The sequence below is a fragment of the Diadema setosum genome, chromosome 5 (assembly GCF_964275005.1).
Source record: "Diadema setosum chromosome 5, eeDiaSeto1, whole genome shotgun sequence".
Classification (NCBI taxonomy): Eukaryota; Metazoa; Echinodermata; class Echinoidea; order Diadematoida; family Diadematidae; genus Diadema; species Diadema setosum.
The window spans coordinates 26,986,764-26,999,231 of record NC_092689.1 but is presented as its reverse complement, the minus strand read 5'-3'; the positions used below and the strand labels follow the sequence as shown (position 1 = coordinate 26,999,231).

Here is a 12,468-nt window from a genome sequence, read left to right as displayed (position 1 = left end):
TGTTGCAGAAAAAAAAAAAAACACACACACACACAAAACAGAATCAGAGAGATCGAGGATTCATTTGAATATTCATTTCAATTGCAGAACTACGAATGCATCATCAAAATTGTGTCTGCTATCCTTAGACGCTTTCTGCGAAGGCCATGAGATCAGAATCAACATAGATTTGACAGAGTCTAGGAAAGAGCTGCTCCCTTGAAAACTGAAGTTACAAGATAAGATGCAGAGATACCAATAACTTATGAGGATAGGCCATTGCTATTACGGATGCACTTGCCTTTCTTGCAGAACGTCTGTCCATCTTGCATGTGGAATCCATCGCCTGTGATTGGCTGTTGGCACACGCTGCAGACGAAGCATCCGGGATGATATTCGCCTCCCAAGGCACGCACACACTCCTGCGGGTGGGATTAGAGACAGAATTAATGACCCATTCTTGATTGTTCAACCACCAGTTTGTCTCCATGTCTCAAGCATTGCTGCTGTGTTTGAAAACTGTGCAAAACTTTGCAATACAACACTGAAAACAGTCAATAGCACACAGATACAATGTATGTGCCTGTCAACGGCTATTATTGTTGGCATGTCTCTTTTTCTTTTATGTGTAAATTGTTTGTTTTGATTGTTTGCAAGAGGAGAATTATCAGGAATAGTATCAAATCCTAGTGAAAAACACTATGATATTCCTTTTTTAAATGATTAGATGTCTGGAGGGAAATTTCTCCCAGATATATCTTTTTTTTTTTTCTTTCAATATGCATCAGTACCCGTTAATTGCAATTTACAACACATTCGACCTTGACCTATGACATTTGACCTTGAGTGTGTATGCCTAAAAGTTGAAAGGCACAACTTCATCCACTCATCCATACGTATGCCAAGTTTTGTTTGGATACCTCAAATGATTCTTAACCTGTTGAGGACGAGTCCGGGGTATATTCGGGCAAGGGACTATGGGAAATGCGTGTTGTAGCAAAATCAGCCCATCCTTAATGGGTTCAGTGATGTTGTCCACAAAATCAATTACAGGTGGACAACCTGAAATCATACCAATACCTCTGGTGTCACTTTGTGTAGGAGGCATAAGAAAGCACCTTGACAGGACCACGAGGTGAATTTTAGGCGAAATGTATAAATTGCCCACAAACTCACCCCGGTGATGGCCTGTCGGCATTTTGTGCACTTTGGAGCATACAATCTCATGTAGTCATCCTCACAGTAGATCTTCCCCTTGTCCTCTATCACCCCCTTCCCTTGCAGGTTCTCGTGGCAGTGGGCGCAGACGAAGTGCTCGCGGTGCCAGTTGCGACCGAAGGCGGTCACGAAGGTGCCCCTGTGGGAACGAACCAAAACGAGCGTGAATGAACCATTCGCATTCTCAATGCTTCCCCAAGTTGTTACCTATAGGTTTAACTTGTCTGCTTCACCCAAGCACAAACCAAAGAGATATAGTACAAAGTCAGGTAAACCCTTCTCTGAATAATGAGAGAAAATACAAAATACAGAAGGCAAAACCATTTAGTGATGATATTAAAGTTTTTATTGATCTTTTCCATGTTGAGAAGCATATGATCATCACTCTGACATCCAAAAGTGAATGTAAATATGAAAATAAATGAAAAAAAAAATAACATCTGGGAGAAAAAAGGAGGGCTTCCAACCATACAACACACATCATTCTACGTCACCCTTTTTTTGCACATCAAATTTTTTCAGGGCGCTTAAAAGAAACTTACCAATTTCCTCATTACTGGGTCACGATCTACAAGCAATATGATATTATTTCTCCTATATGCATTTACTCACAAAAACAAAATTCTGGGTGCTGCTCCGCAACACTTTTTAGGTAATTACTTGTCAACATCAAGTATTCAAATACTTTTGTTTTTGTTTGTTTGTTTGTTGTTGTTTTTTTTTTTTAAACAGGCAAGAAGTTTCTGTTAGATGGTAACATCTGTGGTAAGTGCCAAACTAGTGCCACACAAGTAGTCTTTGTCTGCAGGAGATTACGTGGTATTTCATGGAATTGGCGGCAAAGAGCAAAAGATAGTCATATGGAGTATTTTAATTGATATATCAGATGATATTTCTAAATTGTTATTGCTCAGAATGGCAGGTCAATTTTAAGCTCCACTCAACTCCTGTGTGCGGGGTAAACATGCTCACACACAGCTGTAATAAAGTACCATTTTATTTAAAACCAGGACTCATTCTGAATGCAATACAAGTGAGACACCTCAGATGTTACTGATATGTTGGCATACTTTTCCCATTAAATTTGGCCAGAACTCTGAGGTGTGGTTTAGATACTGGTAAATATGGTAAAAGAAGAGAGGTTTGAGGTAACACCACGTGTATGTAGTCCCTGAAGGACTGTTGACTGGCAAAAGACGAACCTAGAGAAGTGGCGGAGCAAAGCGACATAGGAATACCCTTTAAAGTGCAGGGGAAAGCAAATGGTGACAGTCGAAGGGCAGTAGTGAGCTGGAAGTTGAGAGGCTGCACTAGTGGAAACGCGAAAATATGAGACAGGGACAGTTGCAAGGAAGAATAGAGTGAGAATCAGGTAGAGGGTTATGTAGTTGGTGGGAGGAGAAAGTCGAAACAAAAAGCAAGAGCAGATGGGTTAGAAGAATGTTGGAAAATCATAGATGTAAGAGAGAGAAGTGAAGAAGATGTTTATATCTTTGCTGGGGTGACAAGACCTTTTATCTCAAATTTTGGTGAAAATTACTTTTTATGATTAATGGTCAGATAATCAGATACTAAGCGATGTCCTGTACAAAAAAAAATCCTAGCTGCCTTACACCAAAAAAGGAAGCAACCAACGAATGTGAAAGAAAAGGCTGTCCCATTAGATATACTGTATACGCCATATATTTCGCGAGTCTAAATTTTTGCGAATCAGGAATTCCCGACAGTTTCGCAAGTGGTTAAATTCGCGATCATGGTGTCCTGTACTGAACGGAGATATGTACACGAGTCAATATTTTTGCATGTCTTTAATTTCGCGAATAGCACGCAACTCGCAAAATTCGCGAAAATAAAAAACCTCGCGAAATATTCGGCGTATACAGTAGTGCTTTGGCTGCCATGTTTTTGTCTTGTCTTGTTATGTTTTGTCTTGTTGGGGTTTTTTTTTTGCCCTCCTGAACATTTGACATTTTGTAGATACATGGTCTTGTCACCCCAGCAACGATATGGTGCTCTTAAGTGTTATCTGTCTCATGAAATTCAGATTTGAGGGATGTAAAATAGAACACGTCCATAGTATCAGAGACAAATTTCTTGCTAATCACAAAAAGTGCCCACAACCGGAAAACATCTATTGTTAGTATCCACAGGTGACCAGACCGCGCGTGCTGCATTAGTAGCAAGCTCGCTTACTTGTAGCCGTGCGAAGTTTGTTGGCGTGTGCATGTTCCCTTTGCTCGCCTCTGTCTGCAAACATCTATATCGAATACTTTCTACTGGGAGTTTGATTGAGTGGACGCCCGGCCCGCTGGCTCTTGCTCGAGCCGCTGCGTCCGCATGACTACAAATGCCGCCGCGCTGCTGATTAGGCTGTACCTTCGCCTGGCAGCACCCTGCTAAAGCGAGTTGGAAAAGCGACATCGAAAATCAAAGTGTGCACAAAAAGTTATCAAACTACGCACTCTAATGCAATCAATAACGTTAGAAGAGAAGTCAAAGAGAAGTCTAAGATTTTAGGCATTTTGGGGACTGGTCTCTTAACTTTGATATCTCCATATGGGAGCAACCTCTCACTCTAAGATTTCTCAGGGATATCACCAGTAAAGTTAACTACAATGTCAGCAAAACAAAATTCCTGTGTACATATACACTTTAATGAGTGAAACCCAAGATCATGTTGCCTACGTCTTTTCATTACTTTGACAAGAATAGACTGCAATATTCCGGCTGTGTTCCTTCGTAAGCATGTAAAAAGGATAACATGAATATTTAGGAAAGGTACAAATAATATTCAAATCAGCGCGATGAGCAAAGCTTGAGTAAAACAGGAAAGGAATGTGAAACATGCAAATCATTAGATGAAGTGAAGAAATATAATAGGGAACATGTCTAGCAGCAGAGAAGTGACAGAGTACAGAAGACAGAGTGTATAGACCTTGATACATGTATGTACACGTATACAGCTGACTGCAGCAGTAGGAAAATATTCAGGCCTGCTCAACATCCATCCCTAGAACTATAACAAAAATGCAGATACCTTACTAGTGGAAGCATACTACAAGGAGTTGGTAAAAAAAGCATACTACAAGGAGTTGGTAAAAAAAAAACACACACACTAGGAAGGGAGTCATCAAGGTTTGACTTCATACCTCACTGGCTCATTGCATCCTTCACAGCATGGTCCGCGTGACTGTCCTGCGGCTACGGGGGTTGGCCCACCACCTCCACCCCTGATAGGTGCTGGGGCAGGGGCAGGGGCGGGGGCGGGGGCAGGAGCGGGGGCGGGGGCAGGAGGAGCCCTCTGGGCTGGAGGGGGCGCGGTCGGAGGAGCTCGCGGGGCCACCGGTGATGGACCTCTCTGCATTCCCATGGGCGGAGGCTGGGGGAAGACGGCTCTCGGTGGCTGGCCCTTCGGAGCAGGAGGCGGGCCACCCGGCTTGAAAGCGGTAGGCGGACCAGGCTTGGGTGCAGTTGGTTGGGCAGATCTCCAGGCATAGTTAGAGTGGCCTGTAGGTGGGGGAGGTGGTGGAGGAGGAGCGGCCATGTCGTCACCTGGAACAAAAGGGTCAGCTTTAATCTTCTCCATTTACAAGCTTTACATCAATCATGATTTCTCCTTACCTTGTGAAATCCTTTCATCATTTCCAATTCATACTGATTCCAAATGTTTTCACTGTAAGTCATTTATAATCATATGAATGTTACAAATTTTGGTAGGCTGTGAAAATATAAAAGTTTCAACTGTACATCATACATTTTAAGCATTCTTGTTTCCATGTTCACCATGTACAATTTTTTTTTCTTTTTTGGGGGGACTTGGAGTAGCAAGTCATTCTATATGATAAAAAATTTGTTGTAACATGCATGGAGTGCAAGATGGTAGAAAGGCGCTACATGCAGTAATAGCATGTTACCACGATTATTATTATGATCATCACCACCATTATTATTACAGTTTTGTCATTTCTCTTTGGACATGTTATATTTAATTGTAATGCTGGGTCCAATCCATGGACCTAGGATTATGAGTGGTGCTGTCATTTAAAATTTTGATGTACATGATAACAAATGCACAAGGGCAGCAATGGAATGCTCCAAGTTGAAAAAAAAAGCTGTACTGCAACCTACCACTTGTACTCCCTGTCCTGTTCCCCTCCAGCAGGTACAGTAGCTCAACCATAGGGCTTTTACCATCATCATCATTATTACTATTAGCATATTCATTATCATCAACATCATCATCACCATCATCGCCATCATCTCCATCATCACCATCATCACCATCATCACCATCATCACCATCACTACCATCATCACCATCATCACCATCATAATCACCATCATCACCATCATAATCACCATCATCACCATCAACATCATCATCAACATTATCAACATCCTTGACATTACCATCACCATCACCACCATCACCACCATCATCACCATCACCACCATCACCACCATCACCACCATCACCAACATCATCATCGACATCCTTGACATTACCATCACCATCATTATGATGATGAAGTTGCTCAAACGGACGCGTCACCTCACCTGATGGTTGTGAAGACACAGGAGAGAAAGGCTTTGCACCGCGTCCTGCCTGGGCGACTTTGCTTGGAGGCTTGCTAAAATCGGGGACATAAGGCAACAAGCACGTGGTAAACACCAGCATTCATGTATCATCTCGGGGTTTAAAATCTTCAATCCTTTCATGCATGACTAAAGATTCAAAAGTTATTCCCTCCACGGGCAATATTGAGAGTTTGTCTTGCATTCTCTCTGGGCATTAGGCATCATTACAAAGATTATACGGGGACTTAACCCCTTCCATACTTAATTATGAAATGCCCATAGACTTAATACGCAGGCCATCAGGTTCCTGTACAGAACGGGTTAACAAATATCTGTGATATTGACCCATTTTCAACGCACATATTTCCAAAGTGGACAAATATACACCCATATTGAAAGTAAGAATACCAACCCCTAAGAGTGTAAGTCTTCACAAACACTAAACACATAAACGAAAATGTGCTCCTGTGTAACGCCTATCATTGGACATATTTGAAACAACAAAACCTGATTTTTTTCCCCCCAATTACTAGCACAACACAATGACATTCAACATGTACAATACAAACAGTGAGAAATTAAACCATGCTAATTTCAATGTAAAACACTCTGCACCACAACTAGACAAACCATGCTTGTTGAATGCATTCCTAAGTGTCTTTAAAAAAATGATAATTTGTGAATTAGTTAGGTCAGGATGGAATAAAAACTTCAACTCTGGCATTCATTGAATTGACTTCACATACGATGGAAACATTCAAGAAACGATTGCAACATTTGTCTTCTATCTCTCAAGTCGTGGATGCATCGGTGCACTAGACTACCTTGTGCTCTCTCTATTCCAGAGCCATGCCAACAATCTTGGTCTACAGTCTCATGGCTAAATGTTTCCACGTACTCACTGACTGTCAGATTTATTCCTACTATCAAGGTCCACTACAATTTACATTGCAAAATTCTTCACCTGCTGAAAAAGCCCAGAAGAATGTCAATGATAAATGCTGATGCGTGCACAGAATGTTTTCTATATACCATGATATATCATGACACCCTATGGCATGACAATTTTTGCTGTCACAACATTGATTCGAGTTTGAATTTGATTACAATAACGTATGATGGAACAAGATGACCGACTTCAAAATTGATTAATGGTTAATTCAGCCCCTACCAATAGATTATCCAACTGTGGCATGGTGTGAAGGTGAAATCAGAAATCATATTGAATCATGAAACATGATAATAAATAATTTCCACAGGAATAAACAAAATCTGTTCAAGGTTGAGTTGCAAATATGCAGTGCCAAAAGATTTTCTTCTCTTCCAATCAAACACACTCTTGAAAAGAATATATTTTCTAATGACACAGTATGTTTACTGTCCACATGAAACATTCTTTGAACAATTACACTTAAAAGCAGCATCATTTCCATAATTTTTCTTCGACAAATACAGTATTCCTGGCAATTGGAGCTGCCTTTAAGGCTAAATATATTAAAAACACTCTTTGGCACTGCCATCAGTACAACAAACCTTGTAATATTGATGTATACAAGTAGGATGAGGGTATATACAGGAAACAACAAAACATGACTGTGTGTACAACAGAGTAGGAAAGAGAAAGAAAGAGATAGAGGACATAAGATAGATAGATAGACAGACAGATAGATAGAAAGATAGATAGATAGATAGATAGATAGATAGATCGATAGATAGATGATAGATGATAGATAAATAAAAAGAAAGATAGATAGATAAAAAATAATTAAATAGATGGATAGATAGATGGGTAGATAGATAGATAGATAGATATATAGATAGATAGAGACAGAGATAGATAAGGAGAGAGACAGAAGGTGGGAAGAGAAAGAGTGAAAGAGTGAAAGAACATTTAAAACAGAAAGAAAAGAAGAGTGAGTGAGTAAATGTTTACCCAAGATGATCCTTTGGTACAAACATCACCCTGACACCATCCTCAGGCCCACTGTGAGGTTAAAGGTCATCCACCAATGAATAAGAGAACGAGTGCAGGTGTTAAACATACAGAATGCATTCTAAGAGAGGCAAGACCCTGTACATCCATCCTCATACCACATAATGTGACGTAACCATAGCAACATGATGCAAGTGTTGAGAAAATCAAGATGCCAAGTGAGCTAAAGCTAAGCAGGAGGCAAAGTGAGCATGCTTCTGAAGTGTAGCACAAAAGCAGCAGGGAAGGTGTAGCTCCTTATTGTGACTGCTAGAACAGATCTTTTATTAAAGATCTGAGTCTCATTGCAGTAAAGACGTACAACAGCATCAACTCACACTACACACAACTACCATGGCAACAAGCCCAGAAAGGTCAGAAAGCTGAGTGGCTGTTGCTATGGCAGCTGCTGTTGTGGTAAGTTGCTGCCATGGTCAGTCTCTTCTGCAACATATCCCTCTAACAACTGGGGCCTTCTACCTTCTACCACAAATCAAGATTGCTCCACTAAAACTTTGCAAGCGGGCTTGGACTTTATAAATTTCCCAGTCCCAGATGTTTGATATCATGTCAGTTTAAAGAATAGTAACTACGGCAAAAATCTGTGAATGTGATCAATGAAAGTCCCTTCTTAGGTGCTGGACAGCATAGATCATAGAATGATATGATGACAGGTAAACATATACAATGTACTGGCTCAGTTTTCATGAAAATATTATACTTGTGTACTTCAGCAGTGCAGGGAATTCCAATGGTATGATCTCTTATTGCTGTAGCAGAGTTTAAAATCCCCAAAATATTTTCAATGCATCTGACTAGAATCCATTTGTTTTGCAATGTTTAATCTCTATATGTTGGCACTACACAGGTGAATGTAGTTGCAACACATTAGCTGAAGTAGTAAAAAATAAGAATTGAGGATTACTTAAAACTAACCAAAAATATTTTTTTTTACAAAGAAATGTGGAATTTCAGGTCTGGTACAGATTTGTTTCTGATTGCTGTGGTATTTTGACAGTTCATGCAAATATCACATTTATTTTTTTTTTCATGCTGAAGTTCATGCAAGTAAGCATATTTTGATTTTCTATGATTATCACACCTTTGAATCAGAGTTTTTGCTATTTTAAAGCACTTTACAGACAATAACAGGATAGCATACAGTAGGATTTCTATTTTGCTAACATTTCAAATAATTAATTTGTCAAGGTGTTTGGTCTGTTGACATTGGGACAGTTTGTGAGCTTAAACTGGAATCTGGTCAATTTGTGACAAGTTCCGAGTGTATAGCCACACCACGTTCACTGACTTTTAAGAAACAGGGTAAAATAAAAAATAAGAATATGACAGACATTTCACTGATATCAAACTTTAGATAGGAAAGCTCTGGAATTCTAAATTTATGTGTTGTCACAAAAAGTAATATTGGTCTCTACCATATATACTATGGTGAGGTAATGATGCTATGAAACCATTGTACACAAAGATTGTATACATGTATTTTCTAAAAATGTTAACTGTACTCCATTCATTTATCTATTTGTTAATATATTCATTTTGCATTTATGTATAATCCAACCAACAACATGTATGAATACTTGAAGCCAATATCTCATGCCTTTGATTAAATACAGACAGCATAATAAAGCAAGATATGTTTGAGAAAACTAAAACAAAAAAATGGAGAAGTTGAAGAAGAGTGCCTATTTTCACAACAGGCAAAGAGGGAAGATGAATTTGCAGAGTTGAAAAAGGTGAAAATCAGATAACAAAAATCAAGGTGAAATACAAAGAAAATATAAACAGATCATGTAGAAATCAGAGGATGTAAACACACAAGGGCAAAATAAATGTACTTGATGTTGAAGCAAGAAGAAATTTCAGCTGCATAGATGCAATACTATCAGTCAAAGCTGCCTATGGCAGAAAAAGAAAGAAATCATATTATGTATGGTGGGAAAGAAAAGAGTATATAGCTGGAGATAATAGCATCATGACCAGAGCAAAAAGGAAGCGATGGCAAAATCATATTTGACATCTTTGAAAAGATGGAGCGGAAGAGAGCAACAGAACTTGAAGAAAAGGCTTGCTGAAGCAGAATGTCCGCATCACGGAAATCATCAAAACGTGATTGCAGCAGGATGCAGAAGAAAAACTCATAATGAAAAATGATTTAATAATGAAATAGGAAAAACGATAAATATGCATAAATCTTGTGAGTGAAGAAAGAGTATTATTTGGTGTATCATGATAGAATTAAAAAAAAAGAAAGATATGAGAATACATGTGAAAAATTATATCATTTACAAAATTAAGTGTGATGTCTCAAATCAGATTCCTCCACCATCTTTTCAGAATCAATAGTTGTGCAGTAATTTTACAATAGGTGTGCGTATGAAGGTAGTCTGTGCTCAAGCCAATGAGATAAAGTCCTGTCCAGCTTTAGTTTAAAGGGACTGTACAGTACTGGTTGAGGTGGGGATTCATGTTTTGAACATTCCTAAGTGAGATAATGAGAAACCTCTTATGAAATATGAAAGAGAATGTAATTTTAAGAAGGATTCAATGTTTATTTGATGAAAATTGGTTTTCAAATGGCTGAGATATCCAAAAAGTGATAATTATAAAAGGCGACAGGCCACACCTTTTATTAGGATCTCTTTGTTTCACCTTGTTTTTGGATATCTCAGCCATTTCAAAACCGATTTTCATTAAATAAACTTTTGATACCCCTTAGAATTGCATGCTCTTTGACATCTCATAGAGTGGTTTCTGAATATCTCACAAAACGTTAAAAGCTAAATCCTCATCTCGACCAGAACTGTACACACCCTTTAAACTCAAAAAGAATTTAAACTGTACAAAGATAAGAAAATGTCATCAATTTGGTCTACAACTGACAGAGAAGATCTATCTCACCAAACTTCTTCAGCTTTAGGATCTTTTCCTGCGATGAGTGTTTGTTTGGTTTTTTTAAGATTAAAATGTGGAGGTAATCGTATGTAGATGCAAAGAAACAAAAAACAATTTTACATGGTTCAGAATCCCAGAATAAATCATAATTGAAATAAATGGTTGACATAAATCATATTACCATATTTTCAAGAGAGAGGAAAAAACCCATTGTCAAGCATTCTACAGTGGCATTTTGTTGTGGAATGTGTTCATTGCCTTCCCATCTTTAGAGTGAATGCATTTTGCAAATGAAATGTGCATGAAATCACTACCACCTCAATAATTCATCTCAAAAGAAATGTGTACATTGTATGCACTCTGATTCAAGAACGTAACAGGTGTAGACTGGTATTTATTGAAGGTGACATTATAGGCTTGGCCAGGTCTCGACAAGGATTCCTTTGGAGCTCTGTTGCAAACCCTGAAACAAGAATTCAGGGGGTGGGGTGGGGAGGAAAGCACAATCTCTCCACCAAGACCCTGTGCTAGACATTTTGATCGCCTGTGATCATTTTGATACAATAGGCCTATGCTGCTGTGTGGTTCGGGCAAGCTGTGCAATTGCATATGGAGCAATAACTGTGTCTAAGCTTCCTAGCTATACGCATCATGGTTTGCGTGGCCGGAGGAGGGCCCTGAACTACCTGTTGTAGCTGTTTGGTGACGGCGCCCTCACAGATTTTCCCGCCGGTGCCCGAACGCTGCGAATGACCGGAGCGGTATAGGACTCATTAGGGTTCCAGGGCTCAGGGGTCGACGATAGTACTGGGTCTGTACTGGACAGCGCGGCCTTGTGGTCAGAGTTAGAGCCGTCAGAGAAGTCCGAATCCCTGGCGTGTGTATATGCGTGTGTGTGTGCGTGTAAGATGGTTAGTCGACAAGGTGAGTTGGTGTTGAAAACGAAGTCAGTGAACAAGAGACTATCGACAGGGCTTAAAGAAACATGAAGGCTGTCTCAGAAGTGTTGTATCTTTTCTGCTAGGAGTCAGGTGCAGCTTATCAATAAGAATTTTAGAGATTAAAGTGATCCACATTTATATTTCCGTTTTCTACATTTTCTTTCCCCGAGGTGGTGTCAGCAATACTTTTAGTGTAGTCAGGTTGTTGAAAACAAAACAAAAAATCAGAATTTAATATTAATACTAATGAATATTCATTATGTAGGCGTGTCAGTACGATGAGACTTTATTGTTTTCCTATCCGGTCACACTAGACATTGGTTTGCAGAAAGACACAACACATTTGACACAAAGCCAAGTGGTAGTATTGACAACACTTCTACTCTATAGCCCATGAATTGGACCAACGATGGTTCAACATTAGTGACAATAAACACGTAAACGAACAAAGACTTCTTCTCACTATGATCATGTTCTGAATGAAATGTACCCAGCAGAACCTTCTGAATACTGTGGTCTGTTGTACTAACAAATCACACTAAATTGCATGCAAACTATATGTGTTTACCAAACATGAAATCTCTCTTCTAATGCAAAGATGGGTGACAGAAGGAACATTTGGCTTGTTTATTCTCTTTTGTGGCATGTTAAAGTAAGTAAACAATTCTGTTCCTTCAGTATTTTCTGTCTAAATAAATGATTTATACAGCTTGTTCAAAAAGTCAATAAATCTGTAGACTGTTTCAAACAGCAAAATCAAAGCAAGTTTGGATTATGCTTCATTTTAAGTGGATGATATCCAAGACACATATGAAGCTTCAGTATAAAATCCATCACAACTTTTCACATCATCGAGCCCAGATGTAT

The 12,468-nt window shown here is 39.1% G+C and overlaps 1 protein-coding gene across 6 annotated transcripts in view; it reads right to left on the bottom strand.

The window, feature by feature from the left end:
* Positions 1–12,468, bottom strand: part of LOC140228659 (PDZ and LIM domain protein 5-like) — a 107,993-nt gene that overhangs the window by 3,512 nt on the left and 92,013 nt on the right. For 2 of the 6 annotated variants that reach the window (XM_072308915.1, XM_072308916.1), the window contains 4 exons: positions 5,755–5,828; positions 4,347–4,749; positions 1,156–1,336; positions 281–401 (listed from right to left, as the gene is read on the bottom strand). In XM_072308915.1, coding sequence (XP_072165016.1) covers positions 281–401; positions 1,156–1,336; positions 4,347–4,749; positions 5,755–5,828 — 779 coding nt within the window. Of the gene's footprint in view, positions 1–280; positions 402–1,155; positions 1,337–4,346; positions 4,750–5,754; positions 5,829–7,708; positions 7,760–11,346; positions 11,533–12,468 lie in introns of all 6 variants that reach the window. The other 4 variants (XM_072308910.1, XM_072308911.1, XM_072308912.1 and 1 more) reach the window with 4 other exon arrangements.